Genomic DNA, 20,429 nt, shown 5'->3' with positions numbered 1-20,429 from the left:
AATATTAAATTTCCCTTAAAAATTTTCGTAGAAATCTAGTATGTACATGACTTAGAAAACTTTAAACTTTACACTCTGGGATTGTTGGCAAAAAAAAAAAAAAACTATATTATATGTATAACTGTGGTGCTTTTGATGAACAATAAAACTTCATGAAAGCATTATTAAAGATAAAACGCATTTGAAGATAATTTTGCTTTAGCGCGGTATCCTGTATCTCTATATTTCCTCTAAGTAAGAAGAAGGTGAATGCCTATCATATATTTGTATAATATAATTTTTAAGTGAGAAAAAAGAATTCTTTTTGTTATCTGGTTTTTTTTTTCCAAAAATCTATCCTAAATTTAGTCACCATTCGTTTATCATTGTTTTTGAAGGTATGTTGCGACAGAAAAGTGCAGCCGATATTTTGAGAAAAATAAGAAAATTTATTAAATAAATTACCAATCCTATTGGAAGAATGGCATATCCGAGTTAAAAAAACGAGAATTTCTATTTGAAATGGAATAAAAAAGGTGACTAATAGGTGAGACACATAATTCGGGCAATCTAATTCTGATCATAACTGAAAAATACGATAAATGATTTTTTTTTTGTATTTTGTTTAATTTTCAAAACGATATATATATATATAAGTAAGTAAAGAAACTGGTTCTTTTCTAAACACTTTCTCGAAATATTAAGGGTTTAGGCGTAATATTTTCTTGAAAATTGTAAATTAAATCAAATGTTTTTTTTTTGTTGGTGTTTCAGAGACCAAGAAATGTTAAATAATTTTACATAATTTATAAAATATTTTGCTCTTGGAAAAAACCACAGATATTTAAATTGGAATTTTGTTGTTCGCGCATTTTTATAAGATTTCATTCAACTCATAAAACAAAATACTAATGCATGGTCAAAACCAGTTTTCCTTAAAATTTACTTAATCATTAATCAAATAAATAAATAAAACACATTCGAATTATATTTTAAATAATAATTCATTTCTTTTTGATTTTCGCTATTGCATAAAAAATAAAAATTTACAAAAAATTTCTTTCTTAATATTTGTAGTTTGAATATTACAGAAGATCTCCAAAAAATTTAGAGAAAGGCAAAAAATAAAAAAAAATATTTAAAATTAAAAAATTATTTTCTCCTTTTTTTTTTTGCAATTATTACAATTACATTCTATTATTTTGTAATGCAATATTTAAAAAAAAAAAATTTTAAAATAAAAAAAAAATATATAATTTCTATCTATACAAATAAACATAATTTTCATATAATATATAATTATTAAAGTTATACAAATTAATTATGTTTACATATTATTTAAATTTTAATTTAAAAAATAAAACTATGGAAATTATATTATATAGGGTCAGTTAATTAAAATTGACTATTTTCTATTTATATTGTTGACATATTTTTTTTTTTATTTCATTTATATAACGTTGACAATTTTAACGAATATAATATCAAAATTAAAAATTTAAGCGATGCAAAATAAAAAAAAAAATTTATACATAATAGCTTTATTTATTTATTTTTTGTTTTTATTTCTTTTCTTTTTATAAAAGTAAATTAAATGACTTTTATAAAATATCATAATATATTTTCTTTTTTATATTTTTATTATTTTAATTCCATTTTTTAATTGCATTATACATAATTTATTTGTCAGCTCGTACTAACTTAGATGACCATATTCACTCACTTGATGTGATAGGATATTATTTAAAAATATTGAAATTTTTAGTATAGAATTTAGAAAATTTCGAAATTCAAAAAAAAAATTGTGATGCTTTTCGAATATTAAAATTTTCTTTTATTAATATCAATACAATTTTGTCTCCTACTTAATAGGTTTCTTTAAGGTTTCTGATTATCATATTGTTATTTGGGTGGTCATTTATAAATTTATAATATTTTATTTAAATAAAATACTTATGGTCAATTAATTTTTCATTTTAATGAAATTTTTTATTTTACTGAAAGAAGAAACAAAAAATTATAGATAATTTAAATACCCGAAATTATGGAATATTATTCAAAAGTTTTATAGTTTCAAGAATAAAATCAATTTTAAAATTTGAGCTCGCATTACTATAAACTTTAATAATTTTGAATAGTATGCCATTATTTCAAATGATTATTACTTTGTCTTTGACAATATGTGTGGATAATAAAGCGTTTACACTAAACAAATTAATTTTAATTTAATTGAATCGTGAAGAAATGGATTTCGTTTTAAATTTTTGATTTATTTATTTTTTTTTTCATTTATATTTTTGTTTTACGTACTTTTATTTTCTTTTAATTTTTATTTTATCGTAATAATGGAATTAAAATTTTTCGATCTTTATATTTTATTTTTTGATTTTATATAATATTTTCTCTGGTCATACTGCCATCGATGATCATGATCATACCAATAATTGTGATGGATGATATTTGCATAAATTATGTAAAAATGTAAACGAAAATATTTTTAAGATATTATGTTAAAAAAATTTATTTTTATTATATTAATATTTTTTATTATAATAAGCTATAATGAATATTATAATTTCGAATATACATCTATATTTAGTTAATATTTAATATTAGCTTAAAATTAAAGTAACCCATGAGTTTGTTACATTTTTATTTTTCTTTTATATTTTGTTATTTTCTATTAATTTATTTTTTATATCATATACCTTAAATTTTATTTTGATTACTAACTATAAATATTTTTTTTATTATTTAATTTAATTTTATTTTTTGTCGTTTTTTAGTTTTATTTTTTTTTTACTTAGATTTTTTTGTTTGTTTGCTTTTTTAAATGAAATATTTATATTATAAATATTTGATTTTTTTTTTTGTTAGATTAATTTTTAATTTATAAATGTTAAATTTATTTTTAGAAGCGCATTAAAAAATTTTTTTTTTTTTAAAGTAACAATACAAAAATTATGTTTTTAATTTTTTCCTTGTTTTTTCATATATTTATATGTTATTAATTAATATTATTACGAATTATATTTTACATTAATTTATAAATATGCGTTTTTTTTTTTTTTATTTTTTTTTATATAATTTATATTGTATAAAGAAAGAAAATTAAAAATAATAATACATTAAAAAAAAATTAATAATTCACAGCTTAAAATTTATTTATTTATTTATTTATTTTATTTTATTTATTTATAAAGCTAAAGAAATATTATTATTGAAGTAGTTAAAAATTTTGTAATTTTCTTTATTTTTTTTTTGTTTTAAAAAAAATTACTTTTTTTTTCATATAATTTTATTGAATACTTTAATTAATTTATAAGGTCTGTAACAAATATTTAGCAACAAATTAAAAAATTAAAAAATTCAAAGTTACGCTACCTATCTACCGTTATACGTGGGTATTAGTTTAAGGCCGCGATATGAACAATTAATCATGACTGACCCCGGTCAAATGATATATGAAAATTCTAGAGCGAGGATAGACGATCAGCAAGTAATTAATATAGTCAACTATGTTGTAGGAGCTAATGTCTTCCAGTCAGATTCTGGTAATTAAAGGTTGTAGAAAAAGAGTATGTTGGAGGGGGACTTTGAAGGGTAAGAGCCTCAATCTTGAGATGGTTAAGGAGGAAAAATAACTAGAAGGAGTGAAAAGTAATTAGAAAACCGCGATGACAGTATAGAATGTAGTAGCGTTAGATTACAGTATATAGATATATCCAGATACGATAGGGATCGTTTTTCGAGGTACAGTAGACAAGAGAATGGAGGTAGCGAAACAGAAAATATCGAAGTTGGGGACAACAGAAAAAATGGCGAACAAGAATATCGACCATCGAAAAGACAAATGACTACATTTCAGAAAATTATAGATCTGTTAGTAACATTTAAAGAAGTTTTATATTAAATTACTAGTAAATTAATTTAATAATAATAAATTAATAATATTAATTATTATTAAATTAATAAATTAAATTTTTATTTAATTTGTAATTAAAATTTAAATAAAAATTGTTTTTGCTCATTACTTTTTTCTAATTTTTAATCGATTGTAAATTGATTTATCTAAACCAACTATTCAATAGCTGTTTTGCGAACATGCTTTCAATTTTTACAGAAATCTTGCCAATTTAAGTACGATTTTTTTTTTGTTTTTGAGTAAATTTAATATTAGCTTTGTAAATTTCTTGTAATAACTTTTTGAATCGAAACTTGTTCTTCTTATTTACAAGTTATATTAGGAATTATATTCTTATTTAAGTATTGTATACTTAATATTTATATTGATTAATTGAATATAACATAATTCAAAAATTTTATTTTTACCATATAAAACAAATATTATTCCTTATGCTTTTATCAAGCTTAAGTTCATTCTTGATTTTTGTCATTCAGATATTATTTTCAATTCAATCTAAAATAATTTATAAAGGAGAAGATTATGATATTGAAATCAGAATATTTTTCAAAATATATTTTGATAAAAAATAACATAGAAAAAAAAAAGTAATTTTATATAAAACAAAAAATACCAACTTCATTTATCTACTAAGTAATTTATCTATTTTCTTCTTTTAATAATAAAACGTAAGGCATAAAATGAAAAATATAAAATGATTAGAATAATATTTTCGTTCAGGATACACACACATATTTCTTTTTTTTTTATTTTTATTTAATTTTGAAAATAAATTATGAAATAAATGCAATTATTGAAAATGAATTTCTTTTGATATTGAAATGTCCAGCATATTAAAAGCTTCTAATTTTAAAATATTGAATTTTAAAGCAATAAAATTATGAAACCAAATTAATAACAAAAATTTCTTTCGAATTCAAAATGTTATTGAGAATAATTTTTTTTTTAGTAATTTAAGTAAAAATTTACTTTACATTTTTTCTTTTATAACTTTTTCTTTTATGTAAATACAAGTATGTCCTGTCGTACACATACATATTATTTATTTAACATGTAAAGTAATATAAATTTATATTTAAATCCTTATTGTAATTAATTTTGTAATATTTTTTTTTTGCTTTTTTCATTATTCGTTTTTATTTTTTTTTTAATTAATTTTGATTATATTTAAGGAATCTAAACATTTTGTTTATGCTTTTGTTTTTTGTTTACGTTCTCTATCTCGCTTATATTTTTAATATCCTGAAACAATTTTTTTTTTCTTGAAGTATTTTAAATATTACATTATATAATTCTTATAATTATTTTTTATCTTAATAAAAAAAAAATATATATATATATATTTATTTCTATGCAAATAATGTGCTCTCTATATAACTAGTTGGTACGAAGCCTTCCTCCCATCCGTTGGGTCCATTTAAACGACGTACTCTCGTCCATCCATCACCTTGATCTAATTCTATCACTTGTAGTTCTTCACCTTCTGACATTGGAATGCTACCATCACTTGTGGCTACAAAAAATATTTAATGGAATTATAAGTTAATTTTTTTGTGTTTTGTAATTAATAAAAAAATATTTAAGTTTCACCTTCAAATGCGTATAATGCTCTACATGTTCCCAATGGTTGTAATGCTTCAGGTTCATAATATTGATCATCTCCAATATTATTTTCATTCGCACTACCTTGTCCGCTTCCCGGTAAAGATGTATGTGATGCTCCTAGACCACTTTCAGGACTAGCTGAACTACTATAATATTTTATTAATAATAAAAAATATTAACTTTAATTTTTTTTTTCAATATTTTATAAATAATTTTGGAATTATAAACTAAAAGGAATTCAATTTTTGAAATACATGGATAATTTTTGCTTATATTTTTTTTTTTTTATTAGAAAATATTCCTTTTAGTTGTTTCCAAATTAAAAAAAAAAGTATAAATAGCCCCAAAATAAAATTTTTAATAATTGTCAATTTTAATACATTCATTGAATTTATTATTTAAACTTTATTTTAGGGTGCAAAGTATTTGGTATTCAATTAATTACATGCGTTTATTTAAAAAGAAACGAAAATCAATATTGTTTTGCAAAACTACACACAAAATTAAATTAAACGATAACAAAACGATTAAACATTAAAAAATTATAGCAAATTATTAGTAAAGCATAGTTAGATTAGCTTGGAATTTTATTAACAACAAAAACAACTGAAAAAAGGTATTACAATTATTAAACCGCAATTTTAAATAATTGAATTAAAACTTCTATTGATAATTAAAAAAAGAATTTTTTTTTTGAATTACAAATTCATCGTAAAAAAATTAACAAAAACAATATTGACAATATTATAAACGAAATACGAAAATCGAAAATTTATAACGAAAATAAAATTTTTTATAAGGAATTTATTCATTCGAGCTTTAAATTTGAGGAATTCTACTGAAAAAAAAAAAAAAAATGTTAAAAACGACGCAAATGGCTCTTTTGTACCCGTTATTATTAATATTAAGCCCGTTTTGTATTTGCGCCACATTATCCTCAGAACCTGACCTGCTAAGACTTCCTGCATCATCTGGATGATCTTCTCCTTCATCGTTTTCACCGCTACCATTGGAATGTCTAAAATAAAATGAGAAATTAATTGTTGTAATTAATTAATAATAATTTAATTAAAAATTAATTGTGTAGTGATTTATCATATGATTTTCAATAGTGGGTATAGATAATGGCAACTTTTCAAAGTTAACAATTTTCATTAACTTTAATAATTATTGATTGATTATTAAAAATTAAACAATTTCCGAGATCCGGAATCGCCTAATAATAAATTAAAATTTAATTGATCTTTTTAATAGACTACGAATGAATTGAAATAGGAGACTAGATCCGAATATATTAGATATCTAACAAGTAATAATATTGTTTTGTTTGTAACTGATCGTTTGGCAATCATAATTTTTTGCCAATATAAAATAAATACAATAAGCTAGTATTATTAAATTTTAAAGTAGGACAGTAATTTTTCTTTTTTTTTTTTTAATTACCTTGATACTCTATGACCATTTTGTATATTTCGATTTGCTTGAGGACTATTATTTACCATTATACTATTTGCTTTCTCCAAATAACCTTGATATTTTTTCAAATCGGATTTTAATTTATCTAATTTATTTTCGGATTCATTTAATTGACCTTCAACTGTCATTGGATTGCCCAAACTTGAATTTGCTTCATATACAACTTTCATTTTCATGAGACCATCACGTGCGGCCGTTTCTTGTGTTATTTTTTGTTGTAATTCTTGAATTTTTGCTTGTAATTTTTTACGACGTTGATTTGGTGGTAAATCACTATAATCATCCTTTGATCCATCCGTTGATAATGAATTCTATTATATATTTGAGAGTTTTTTTTTTGGAGAAAAAAAAAAGGACAAGAGAAAAAAAATTATATTAAGTAAAATTACATAAAATGAGATTTTCTGTTGTTTTTTTTTTATAACATTTAAGAACAGAGAGAGTTGTCCTTTAAATGTTTTGGATTTTATTTTTACAAAAAAAAATTAAAAACTTAAAATCAAAATGTGATTTATTTTATTATTGTTTTTTAAGTAGAGAGTGCTGTTAGTAAAAAGGAATCAACGTTTATATTCAGTTTTTTATTTAAAGATATTTGATATTTTTTTTTAATTTACTTGATTTTTTCTTATTTGAGAAATTGCATTTATTACAGCTTTACCTTAAGATTATTTATGAATGCAAGTAAATACTTTAATTATTTTTATTAATATATTTCTGTCATATTTTAATTCTATTATTAATTCTAGTTCTGCTTGATTTGGTTTTTACAAAACTTTTCTTCAAAATTCACATAAAATTATTGAATAAAGGTTTAATCGATAATGTAAAATGCGCATTGAATTCTTTTGCATCATAATCGATATTACAGTTCGCAAAAGCATTGTAACTTTTAATGTTGTCAACAGATGTCTACATTTGTAGTATAACCGATAATGCAAAACACAAAATGTCATGTAATTGATAATGTCAATTGGTCATATTGCTAAAATTTGGCATATTTGTTTTAAAAAAATTTCAACTACTGATTTTATTTTTTTGTCTAAAATGGAAAATTTTGAAGAGGGCTAGTAATTTTTTTTAATGAAATTAAGTTCTAGAAATATTTTAATGAAAAATAATTTCTTTATAAAGCAGTTTTTAACCAGTTGCATGCAAAATTTAAACACGAAACGGGCATCTAACATGATTTGTTGATTGCCCGTTGGTGACCATCAGATATAATTATTGTCGAGCGGAATTTGACATTATCGATATCATTATACCCGTACGAACGTATGTTCGAAGGGTATACTAAATTTGCCTTACCGTTTGTAACGCTAAGAAATAACGGTGTTAGATATAGAGTCAAGTGTATGTTTTTGATCAGCGTCAAATTCTGAGTTGATTTAGCTTTGTCTGTCCGTCCGTCCGTCCGTCCGTCCGTCCGTCCGTCCGAACGATAACTCAAAAACTAATTGAGCTAAGTTCACCAAATTTTCACAAATGATTTATTGTAGTAAGTGCCAGAACCCTATTTAAATTGGACATGATCGGGGTACCGGTTCGGGTAGCTGCCATACAACTTCAAAATTTATTTGGCTATATCTCAAAAACTATAAAAGCTGTGATATTGAGATTTCACACAAGTGAATATATTAGTAAGGCCGATGTGTCTGGTAAAAGTCGTTGAAATTACTTGGCTCCTTCTGGTACCTGCCATACAACTTCAAAAGTTATTTAGCTATATCTCAGAAAATATAAAAGCTGTGATATTGAGATTTCACACAAGTGAATATATTAGTAGGGCCGATGTGTCTGGTAAAAGTCGTTGAAATTACTTGGCTCCTTCTGGTACCTGCCATACAACTTCCAAAGTTATTTGACTATATTTCAGAAACTATTAAAGCTATGGTATTGAAATTTCACACAAACGAATATATTAGTAGGGCCAATGTGTCTCATAAAAGTCGTTGAAATTACTTGGCTTCTTCTGGTACCTGCCATACAACTTCAAAAGTTATTTGACTATATCTCAGAAACTATAAAAGCTGTGATATTGAGATTCCACAAAAGTGAGTATATTAGTAGGGCCGATGTGCTTGATAAAATTTGCTAAAATTTCTTAGCTCTTTCTGGTAGCTGCCATACAACATCAGTAGTAGTTTGGCACAACCAGTACTTTGAATAACACATAGTACTGAAATTCTGCATAAATTAATATGGTAATACGGCAACTTAAAGTCATAGTCTGCCCCATAGTTAGTTATGGCACATTAGTTATTCGCACATAGGATAACAAATTCGTACGGGTATCACAGAGTTCACAAGGTCAACTCTATTATTTTTCTCGTTTTATTTAATTTTGAAAATAACATGGATCTTTAGAACTTTTAAATAAATTAGATTATTACGATAATAATTAAATGAATTTTAAAATATGAAAAAATATTTTGAATAAATGCAATTTCTAAAAATTATTTTTTATTTTATTGTTTTAAAAATTATAAAATAAAATTATATTAATATCAATTATATTTTAAAATATAAAAAAAAAATATACTAAATATAATTAAAATTTCGAAAACTGAAAATGCGTATTTATTATGTAGGGATTAGTTATTTAAAATAAATAATATAAAACACATACTTAACATAAAATAGATTATTTTTAATAATACTATAACGTTTGTACATATATATAATATATATATATATGTATTTATATATTTGTATAATGTACATGGTATGCAAAAATATACAAAAGATTATGTTTTTTATTTTTTTACATGCAATTTTCTTTTCTATAAACAAAAAAAATCATATTAATTTTATATTAATTTTTCTGGTTACATTTGTCACTCAACATGTATTACAGCCAATTTTTCTAAATACCAAAAAAACTATTTAGACTAAAATTTTAAGTTCTTTAAACTAAAAATTTATTACGGAAAAGAGAAACAATTAAAGAAGATAGAAAGAAACGGCACACACACACAAACATTTCAAAGAAAATTAAATATTATTTCTGCTTTTTTGTATTTATTTTTATTTATTTATATTTATTTATTTATTATACTAGTTATTTATATATAATTATAATATAACTAGTTTATTATGTAAATTTAATTTTATATTCAAAAAAGTACTTCCATTACAAAAATAATATCTTTTTAATATATAAAAAATAATTTATCTCGATATTTTTGTTCTACCCTTGTTTTACGTTTAATTTGTTTGCTTTTGGCCCAAACTTTAAAGTTTTAATAAATTAAAAAATATCATGAAGATTACTATATATTTAATTAAGCTTTTATAAATTAGAATTTTTTCTAATAATTATAATTTTATAAGAAATTTTAACTTTATTAAAATTAATACTTTCAATGTGAAATTAAATTTACAATACTTAACATAACCTATGCGAAATAAATTACACACGTGTAATTATTTATTTATATTCATACGTATTAAATATATTTTACAGTTAATTTAGAATTTTATAAAATTTGATTTAGATTTAATTTTAAATTTTATATTTATATAAAAAATATGTATTTTTAACTTAAAATAAATACCATTTTCATTGCATCAAATTTAATTTTAAATTCAAAAAATTCTTCAGAAAACGAAAAAAATAATTTGATAATGTTAGTGTTAATTAAAAAATTGTATCGACTTAGTAAGAATTCGAAATTTGTCTTATATACAAGATCACTCTTATAAATTTTAAATCAGAAAATATATTTTTGATTGAATATGATTTTGATTGAATTCCAACGCGACATGACTTACGTGTCATGTGTCGCGTTGGAATTCATATACGTTGCCAACGGAACTGATTACTATTTTAGTTTTTTTGTTTTGCGTTTCTAAAGTAATTGTTGCATAAGTGATTTTTATGTGTGACAAAATGAATGACGAAGAAAATTAGTAATTTTAAATAAAATTGGTAAGTAGATTGCAGATTTTTTCAAGGGAACCGAGTGGAGCAGGAGTATCCCCCGAACCACCGCAGCCATTCGCGACTTATTGTAGCCTCCCCACAATCCTCCTACAATATCCCTGTTCCAAGTATAAAAACGGAGACATTGCTAAGGGAGTTGGACAGAACTTCCGGAACACTTAAGAAGCCCTGTCCAAAACAGTTGCGCCACCGAACAGTCGCAAAGTATGCGCACGGCAGTTTCATCACCACCCCCGTAAAATCTGCAGAGGCCGAGCTCGATTTCCCCAGCCTATGCAGGTGATATCTAACCGGACAATGGCTCGTAAAAAAATTAGCAATAGCGCGAACCCGGCTCCTGTTCATCTCCAACAGCACTGCGGCGAACTTCCTCGAGCATGTTGGAAGAAACATCTTCGCCTGACGGCACCCTTTTGTGTACCGCCAGTGAAGGCCGTATTCCGCCACGATCAGGCAGACGAGCCTAGTTCCCACAGCGTAGGAAGGCAGACCATAGAAAGGCAGCGACTGCACAAAGTCAGCCCCAGATTCCCTCCGCGCCAGTTTATCGGCAACCTCGTTGCTCGCATGTCCACTGTGGCCAGGCACCCAAATGAGTGTTACTCTGTTTACCGATGCCAATTCCACAAGTGCAGTAAGGCAGCTCCAGATCACCCTGGATGTAATCTGGACCGACTGAAGCGCTAGCAATGCCGCTCTGCAGTCTAAGAACACATAAATGGTACGGTTCTTCTTAAGAAATTGGTAAGTAAAAATAGTTTAATAATTTTTTTCTTATACTAACGAAGAGTTTTGGAATAAGGAAACTTAAGATGACAATATTATTGCTAACAACAACATTGAAATACGAAAATTAATAAAAATTAGGAATACGAAAATTTACTTCTGTATAGAATTTAATCATGACTGACATTAAAAATACTTTTCATTTGATTTGCATTTTTAAAAAAAAAAAAATCATGCACAATAAAATTCGTCTCTTCTTTCCGATAACGGTACTTCGTCGTTGAGTAACGCTACACAACTTCATTTAGCCTAAATTCGAATCAATATTTTATAATATAAACAAAAAAGGATTGCCATTCGGTCAAAACTCTGAATTAAAATAGTTAAAATATAAAATCGCATTAAAAAATCTTAAATAAAACTAATTTTAACTATAATTTTAACAAAATTAATTTTCATCAATCTGTTTGTGGCCAAAAGCTTATTTAAACGCTTATAATTGCAAGTGGAAGAACTTTTTTTTTAAATATAAAATTAAAATAATTAAATTAAATTTTTAAAATATTGTTTTTTTTTTATATTTAATTTAATAAATAAAATGCCTATAAAAGTTCAAATAAAAATAAATAATTTTTCTTATTTTTTTTTTTGTTGTTTCTGAAAAAATGAAGCATACCTTTACTGTTATGCAGGCTTCAAGAATCTTCTGCGATGATTAATTTTTTTTTTTTACAAAATTTTATTTTTTTTTTTTTATTTTTAATAATTTTTAGAATTATTATGAATGTGATAATTATATTTGTGTTAAAATTTTTGTTTTTTGAAAAATTTTAAAAATTTTCATTCAAATTCATATATGAAAAGCAGTTTTTTTTTTTATTTTTTTTTTAGTAGTTTAGCCAATTAGTTGTTCAAATTTTCATTGTTTATTAGAAAAAAAAATAAATATTTAATTATTTATCAGTGTTGTTTTATATTTTAGTATATAAATGTGTATATAATTATGTATATATATTAGTTATGTATATTTTTATGTATATAAATGCAGCATGAAAAAAGCAAAAAAGAGAAAAAAAAGATAAGTAATTAGAAAATAAAATTTTTTTTCGTTAATGTTATTATTTTCTCATAATAATTGTGAATTAAAAAATAAAAAAACAAACATAAATAGAAAACAATTCAAATAAAAAAAAAATTTAATTTTTATTTATATTTTTTTTTTTTTGTAAAAAAAAATTTACATTAAAAATAATGCGAAAAGCAAGTTTAAAATAATTTTATTTAAATTTTAAGTAGTGTGTTAAGCATCAATCATATGGGACTTGTACATACATAACAAAGACTTAGTGCAAAAAAACATGATGGGTGAACAGGCTAGGAAAACATGGTGTGAAAAAATGGGAGGCGGGGGCAGCATCAGAAAAATATAAGAATAATTTTAAAAAATATGTAAAACGTGCTTTTTTATGATGAACGAAATAAAATCAGGGATAATAAAAAAATAAAAAATTTTGAGATTATACAATTACTTTGTAATATTTAATAAATTCTATAATTTTTTTTTTTTTTGGTTTTAATTTATAAAAATAATTTTAGGTAATAAATTTATTAATTAATTTGTCAAACGTTTAAGGCGATTCCTTTTTAAATTTATTTATCATAACTAAAATAAATAAAATTGTTTAAAACTGAAAATTCGTTCCAATAGTAAATTATAAATAAAATATTTTGTTTACTTTATAATTCATTTTTATTATTTAAAATATTTTTTAATAATTAAAAAATAAAATATAAACAATTTATATTTTAATATTATTTGGTTGATTTTTTTAATTTGGCAGTAATATTCATAACAGTGATAGTAATAACAGTAATAAAGAATAAAAAATGATTTTATTTTGGGTATCGAAAAATTTTCTTAACTTTAAAAATCCTACAAAAGAATCCTTTAAGGCTTTTCTAATATGAAATTAGAAATTACTAATTTACGGTAGGCTAGTCACCTGTCTAGCTAACTCTCTATGACTATAGGAACTAGGACATGATAGATATCATGAACTAGCCCTATGCTCCTTATAGGAGTAAAGAAGGAAAAAAAAAATAAGAAATTAATAAAATTTTAGGTATAAATTTAGAATTGCTTGTTTTAAAATTTTCCTTTAATTTAAATTAAATTTTTTATAAAATATAATTTTTATAATAATTTTAAATAAAACAAATCAGTTCGAATACCTATGCGAAGAACAATACTAAATTTTGAATATTCTAAAAATTTACAATTTAAATTCTAAAATTTTTCAAATTTAGGTTTGAATTTTTAATGGACAAAGCCAATTATTGATTATAGTAGACCATTATTAACATTAATACAAAAAATATGTAGTATTTTAAAAATTTTCTCTCATTATTCTTTGAATAAGGAATTTATTTATAATATTTTTACGGTAAGAATATTATTATTGTTGTCGCTATATGAATTCTTATTTTGTAATGGTAAAATAAAGAACGATAACAATGAATAGAATTAAATTTTATTATAGAATGAAAAATTTTTTGGGCAAAATGAAAACAACGAAAAAAACGAATGCTTATTTTAAAAATAAAACAAATTGAATGAATGATTTAATGTGTTAATTAAGAAATATGAAGATATTATGCGATTTAAACTATTGTGCTCCTCTTTAATTAACAATAAATTATAATATGTGAATATTAAAATATTATTGAAAATTGGTGAAAAATCAAAGTGATTTAAATGTTGAACAATTTGTGTGCAATTTATACTAAAATAATTTTTTTTTATATTATTATTTTTAGGTAACAAATAACGCAAAACAGGTGAATAACACACACCATTTATATGGTTAGAATATAAGAAATTTATGATGATGATTTTATGATGATGAATATGATGAATGGGAAAAGCTAGAATTAAATCAAAAAAAAAAATGAAGACCAAAAAAACAAAACACAATTCTGTGGTGAATTGAGAATTGAAAATTGAATCAAATCGCAAAATAATATTAACAACAACATTGGATGATGTTTAATGATAAAATGGAGAGAAAAAAAAACAAAAATTTTGTTTCAAAATGTATAAATTTAGTTTTTAATGAAATCTGATTGGATAATGAAGAATTTTGTATAAGAATGGTAGTTAAAAAAAATGTATGTACGTGAAAAAGAGCATTTGCAATTAAATTTAAAAATATTTTCGAAGCTTTTAAAATTAATATTTTTTTTTTTTAGTGTAACAACAACAAATATTAATTCTTGTCATAAGAGCAGATTTTAATAATACAAATTTCAAATTCAAAAAATGCATAAATTTTATTATTGCATATTTCTTGGAGTAAATTAAATTTTTTTTTTTTTTTTGTAGGCAATTTTATTACACAACATAGATTTTTTTTTTGTTATTAAATTTATTTGCTTAGCGATAATATTAATAAAATTAAATAATAATAGTAAAATAGATTTCAAAACGAAAACATTTTTAATTTTTATATTTTTTTTGAGATAGAGAAAAATATTTATGATTTTACTTACGATGAATTGTTGGATTTATTTTTTTTTTATTTTATTTTAGGATTAGAAGTTTTGATATTCGGAATTTTTATTTATTTTAATTTTTTTTTTTTTTTGATTTATTAAAATTTTTTATTTTGAGATAACAATACATAAATAAGGAATAACAACCATCACCAATTTTTATTGTAAAACATAAAAAAAAAAAAAAATTATAATACAAAAATTTTATTTTTTTGTTTTCAATTATTTAACCAAAAAAATTTTTATTTTTAAAATGTATATATATATATAATAAATAAATAATATAGAAATAGAATTTCATATAATTACAAGTATATATATATATGTATATATAAATGTAAATATTATGTACTATAATTAAATAAAAGAATGTTCCCTATATTGTTATTTTAAATGTAAGTATATTATATAATATGCCTATAGCATTAAATGTATATATAATTAATTACAATAATTTATACAATAAAATTTAATCTTGTACATATAGAATTTATATTCTATCTAACAAATATTTTTATATATTAATTTTTGAAATTGATTGTTATTAACAATGAATTGGCCGATTGTAATTGAAAAATAATTGAATTTTGAAATGCGATGCCAGGCTTTTCAGTTTATACTTTTATAAAGTCGAACACATATATACATATAAGGAATTTAGTCTTGTATAATATATAGAAATAATTCTTTTCTAGTAAAACAATATGAATTTTATTAATAAATTTTTTTTTTTGCTAATTTTGCATATACGAAATAAACAAGTAGATTTAAGCATCGGTTATAGCTAAGAACCTTTTCAAAAGTACTTTCTCTTTTTTATATCAGGTCAAAATTTTTTTATATCAAAAAATTACATTTAAATACTAAATCGTGAGGTTAATGCTACAACTAGATAACTCGAAAATTATATATTTTTGAATAATTAACATAGGCGTCATAAAATCGAATGATCTATTAAAACTAGATATCTTCATGATAAATTATTTGTTATTACTAAATTTTTAAAAGTCAATATCTCTAAACCAATAATTGCGAGCTATCTAGTTGTAGCATCAATATCACGAATTAATTGCATTTAAAGTTATATTATAGTCTTAATTTTCAAGCATCTTCGGCTTCAATAAGTTTAAGAAAATATTTTTTATATAACATAATGTGTCTTCAAATTCATATGTATATCTTTTTAAATTTTAAAACTAGCCTAAATGCAAAATTTGTATTTATTAACCGAACTTGTTTATAAGGAAAACCTTATATAAACCAAGGAAAACGATTGATTTTGCAATGTGCTTGCAATGATTTCTGGACGCGCATGAATATGTATATATATATATATGTATAAACTAAACTGCATATGGCATAAACATATTAATATTCCATTATTTTTTCAATTACAATCAATTTGAATAGAAATATAGTTAAGAAAAACAATGTTATTCTAGAAAATTGTTAAAAATGAATATTAGACCCTAACCTATAATACAAAATATTATGTATGAAATGTTTTTATTTAAAATATGTATGTAGGTAATGTACACATAATGTGCATTTTCAATTTTAGAAAAGAAGAAAGAAATTTCGTATATATATTTAAACATTGAATAATAAACAATTTAAGTTAATATGTTTTTTTAGTAAGTGATTATTTGAAAATTACTATAGGCAATAACTATAACTATAAAATAAATTACTAACCCTATACATTGAAAAAAAATGATTTGAATTTCATCTATAACAATAAACCATTCCTATATAAAAACATTTAATTAAAATCCTATGTTAACATTTAATTAAAATATCTAAAAGGAATATTAAATACTTAAAATTAATTTAATAAAAAAAAAATATAACAAAATTTTTTTTCAAATCTAATGAAGTACCATGATAATTTGATATTTTTTTTCATATTAGATTTGAACTAAAAACCTATTTCTAATCTCAAATAAATATTTTTGAAAATAAAAGTCTTTTATTAATTAATAAATTTATAATTGAAAAGAGTAGAAAATTACAAGAGTATATCGTATGTAAAATTAAATATATAAATTTAATAATTTTATTAAACATAAAACAAGAAAAATTAATTTAATAAACAAATTATTTAAAGATTATAATTTGGGAGATTTGTTGATTCTAACTTTCACCTATATTATATTTTTTTTTTATAATATAATAATTACATTTATTAATATTTTTATTTTTAAATTAAAAAATATACATTTATATAATATTTAAATATTTTACATTGTATATATATATAAAAATTTTATAAACGTTCTTATATTTTTATAATTTTTAATTAATCTTACCTTATTACTGCTGAAAATTCCAAAAATTCCTACACGTTTTTTCAATTTATTAGCACCCATTGTACCCTTAACTGTTAAATGATTCATTGGAATATTACTATAATGATGATTATTTGATGTGTCTGGATCGGATTTAGACAAATCTTCAAATGGTATATCATTTGGTGGTGTAAAACCTGACTGATATCTAAAAATTAAATTTCAGTTAATATTTTAAAAAATTCACTTTAAGTTTTTTTAATGAAATTCAAAAATTTTAAAAAAATTACCTTTCTATTACTTTCGCTGAATCTTCTTTTTCATTTATTGATTCAGCTGCTTTAACAATACCTTCTAAACATCTAGCTATAATTGGTGCAACAGATGATTCAACATCAGCAGCACCTTTTATAAATTCTTTCATGCCACGTGTTCTTTTCTCATCAATTTCTTGTAATCTATTAAATACATTTGGCAATAATATATCAAAATGTTGTTGTTGTAAATTATTTGTTTTTTGTAATTGATTTGCATATTCATTTTTTGCATCATCTGATTGTTGAATTTTCATTGTCATATTATGTTTTTGTTTTTCAACCTCAGCCCGGCTAAGATTAAAATCAGCATCAGCTTTTTGATAATTTTCAATTGCTTTCTCTGAATCACGATATGCTTTTTCATAATTACGTTTTGCCCTTTCTAATGATCCTATTTGTGCTGATAAATTTTGCATTAAATTTTGTCCTTCTGTTAAACTTTTCTAAAATTAAAAGAATAGGAATAAAATTTTAAAATTTTTATAAATTAAATTTTAAAAATAATTTACTTTTCTTTCTTCTTTTAAATTTTTTGATAATAATGCGATCCCTTGTATTATTTGACCTTGTAATGATTCAGCAATAACTTCTCTTTGGCCAGCTAAATCACTTGTTTCTCTTAAAACACTACGAAATGCCTGCCATGATGTAAATCTAAAAAACAAATTAAAATATTTTAAAAATAATTTTATGAAATTTAAAATTTTGAAATTAATTAAAGCAAATCAAAATTAATAATGAAGAATTGTCATAAATTTTGTTCTTGTGTTGATTAATTTAAAAGTTCTTAATAATCAAATTTCAATTTGTATGTAAATTTGAATAATAAGACAAAGCAGCTACAAATTTTTCAATTATAAAAAGAAAAGTATAATTTAAGTTTTTTTTATAAATTTTGTTTATTTTAAAATTTTTATAAAAAATTTTTAATTTTAACAAAATTTGGTAATAAAAATTAATTCTGACTTATTCTATAACTCTCACTTATTCACAATTAAATTCACATATTGTCAAAATATTTTGAAAATTATTCTTTAGTTTTTAAATAAATTTGAAATTCAGTTGTGTTAAGCGTTATTTACATATTAGTTAAATTATTCTGAGAATCTGAGGGGAAGCTCTATAATTTTTCTTTAAATTATGGTCGGCTTTTCAAATATAAACAGTAGATATTTGTGGATATAACCATTTAACTTATATGTAAGGGGCCGTTTATACTCACTAAGGTCCCTCAGAAAAAGTAATTCTATTGAGTAATTACAAAAGTTGTCTTCTGTGTTGAATATCAACGACATAATATGTAACTCAAAACAAAATTGTTAACAAAAAACCACATTTAATCGAAGTGTTAACAAATTAATTTTAAAATAATATTAATTAATAATGACAGAAAATTATTAATTTTTTCATTAAATTCAATAAGTTTTCAATGAAAACTATTAATATTGATCTCTTGTACGGAATAATGTGAATTTAAACAAAAAAAAAATATTTTTGTGTTAAAAAATTTTTACAATAATTCAATTTAATTTTGTTTTCCCCCTCCAAACTCAATTTTAAATTATTAAATTGCTTTGACACGTTCATTTTGTATGAATAATAAAATATTCTTTTTGTAAAATGTGGTTACAGACAAATGTAATTTATAATAGATTTTCTAACTTTTATATAAAATATCAAGTATGTCAAGTGTAAAATTCTATTTATGGTATAAAAATTATTGTTATTATGTTGACTTTCTGTCCATTCATTCATTTATCAATTCAATTGAAATTGAGAAAAAAAAATAAATGGAGAACTTAAGAGAATTTGATTTATTTGGAAATATTTTTAATATTTTATATTGTATTTTGTTTTTTTTGAATAAAATATTGAATTCTTTTATGAATTTATGAAAGAACTCAATTCAATGAGGTTTAAACGCACCAAAATTTAAATTATGTTTGTGAATAACTTTTGATTTAACAATTCAAATACCCATATGGTAATACTGTACTTGTAATCGATAATTTTGATTAATTCGATTATTTACTCAAAATTTCCAAAATTATTTAAAATGATAGAAAGAATGAGAAAATATTTATAAAATAAATATGGTAATTTATGAAACAGAAAAAATTTCAGTTAGTTATTAATACAAGCGTCTATTAGTTTAATGAAAGAAATTGTCAAAAAATCCTAATTTATTGGTTTTTCCAAATATTTAATGTACATACACGAATATTTATAAATTAAAACAGTATTATGTATCGAAATTTCCCAAGAAAAATAACAAAATTCAACACATAGAAAATTTAAATAAAGAAATATTAAACTTACTCATAATCTTCTTCCTCTTTCTTTTTGGGTTGATAATTTTTCACAAGCCGTCTGAAAATATAAAACAAAAACAAAATTAAAATATATTAATAATAATGAAAAATTATTCATGAGTCATAATCACTTACATATATATTTAAAAAAAAGCGTAATAAGTATATAAAATAAATTTGTTAATAAAATGATTGAATATATATGTCGCACCCCTAAATGAATATTGTTGCAAAATGTAATCAAACAGGAAATTATACAAATTATTACATGTACACATGTAATTACGTTTGTATGTGTGCATA

General features: G+C 22.1%; 1 protein-coding gene across 1 annotated transcript; it reads right to left on the bottom strand.

Moving 5' to 3' along the window:
- Positions 1-1,790: 1,790 nt before the first annotated feature.
- LOC129615796 (formin-binding protein 1-like) lies at positions 1,791-18,457 on the bottom strand. Its single transcript, XM_055531165.1, has 8 exons — positions 18,324-18,457; positions 17,788-18,257; positions 17,519-17,705; positions 12,334-12,360; positions 6,953-7,296; positions 6,399-6,527; positions 5,495-5,655; positions 1,791-5,417 (listed from the first exon to the last, which is right to left on the bottom strand). Exons 2-8 carry the CDS (start codon positions 18,228-18,230, stop codon positions 5,254-5,256), a joined length of 1,455 nt encoding a protein of 484 aa, XP_055387140.1. The 5' UTR covers positions 18,231-18,257; positions 18,324-18,457; the 3' UTR covers positions 1,791-5,253.
- Between the last annotated feature and the right edge of the window lie 1,972 nt (positions 18,458-20,429).

The sequence above is a fragment of the Condylostylus longicornis genome, unplaced genomic scaffold, assembly GCF_029603195.1.
Source record: "Condylostylus longicornis isolate FDR11 unplaced genomic scaffold, ASM2960319v2 ptg000148l, whole genome shotgun sequence".
Taxonomy (NCBI): domain Eukaryota; kingdom Metazoa; phylum Arthropoda; class Insecta; order Diptera; family Dolichopodidae; genus Condylostylus; species Condylostylus longicornis.
This window is presented reverse-complemented; position numbering and strand designations above follow the sequence as displayed.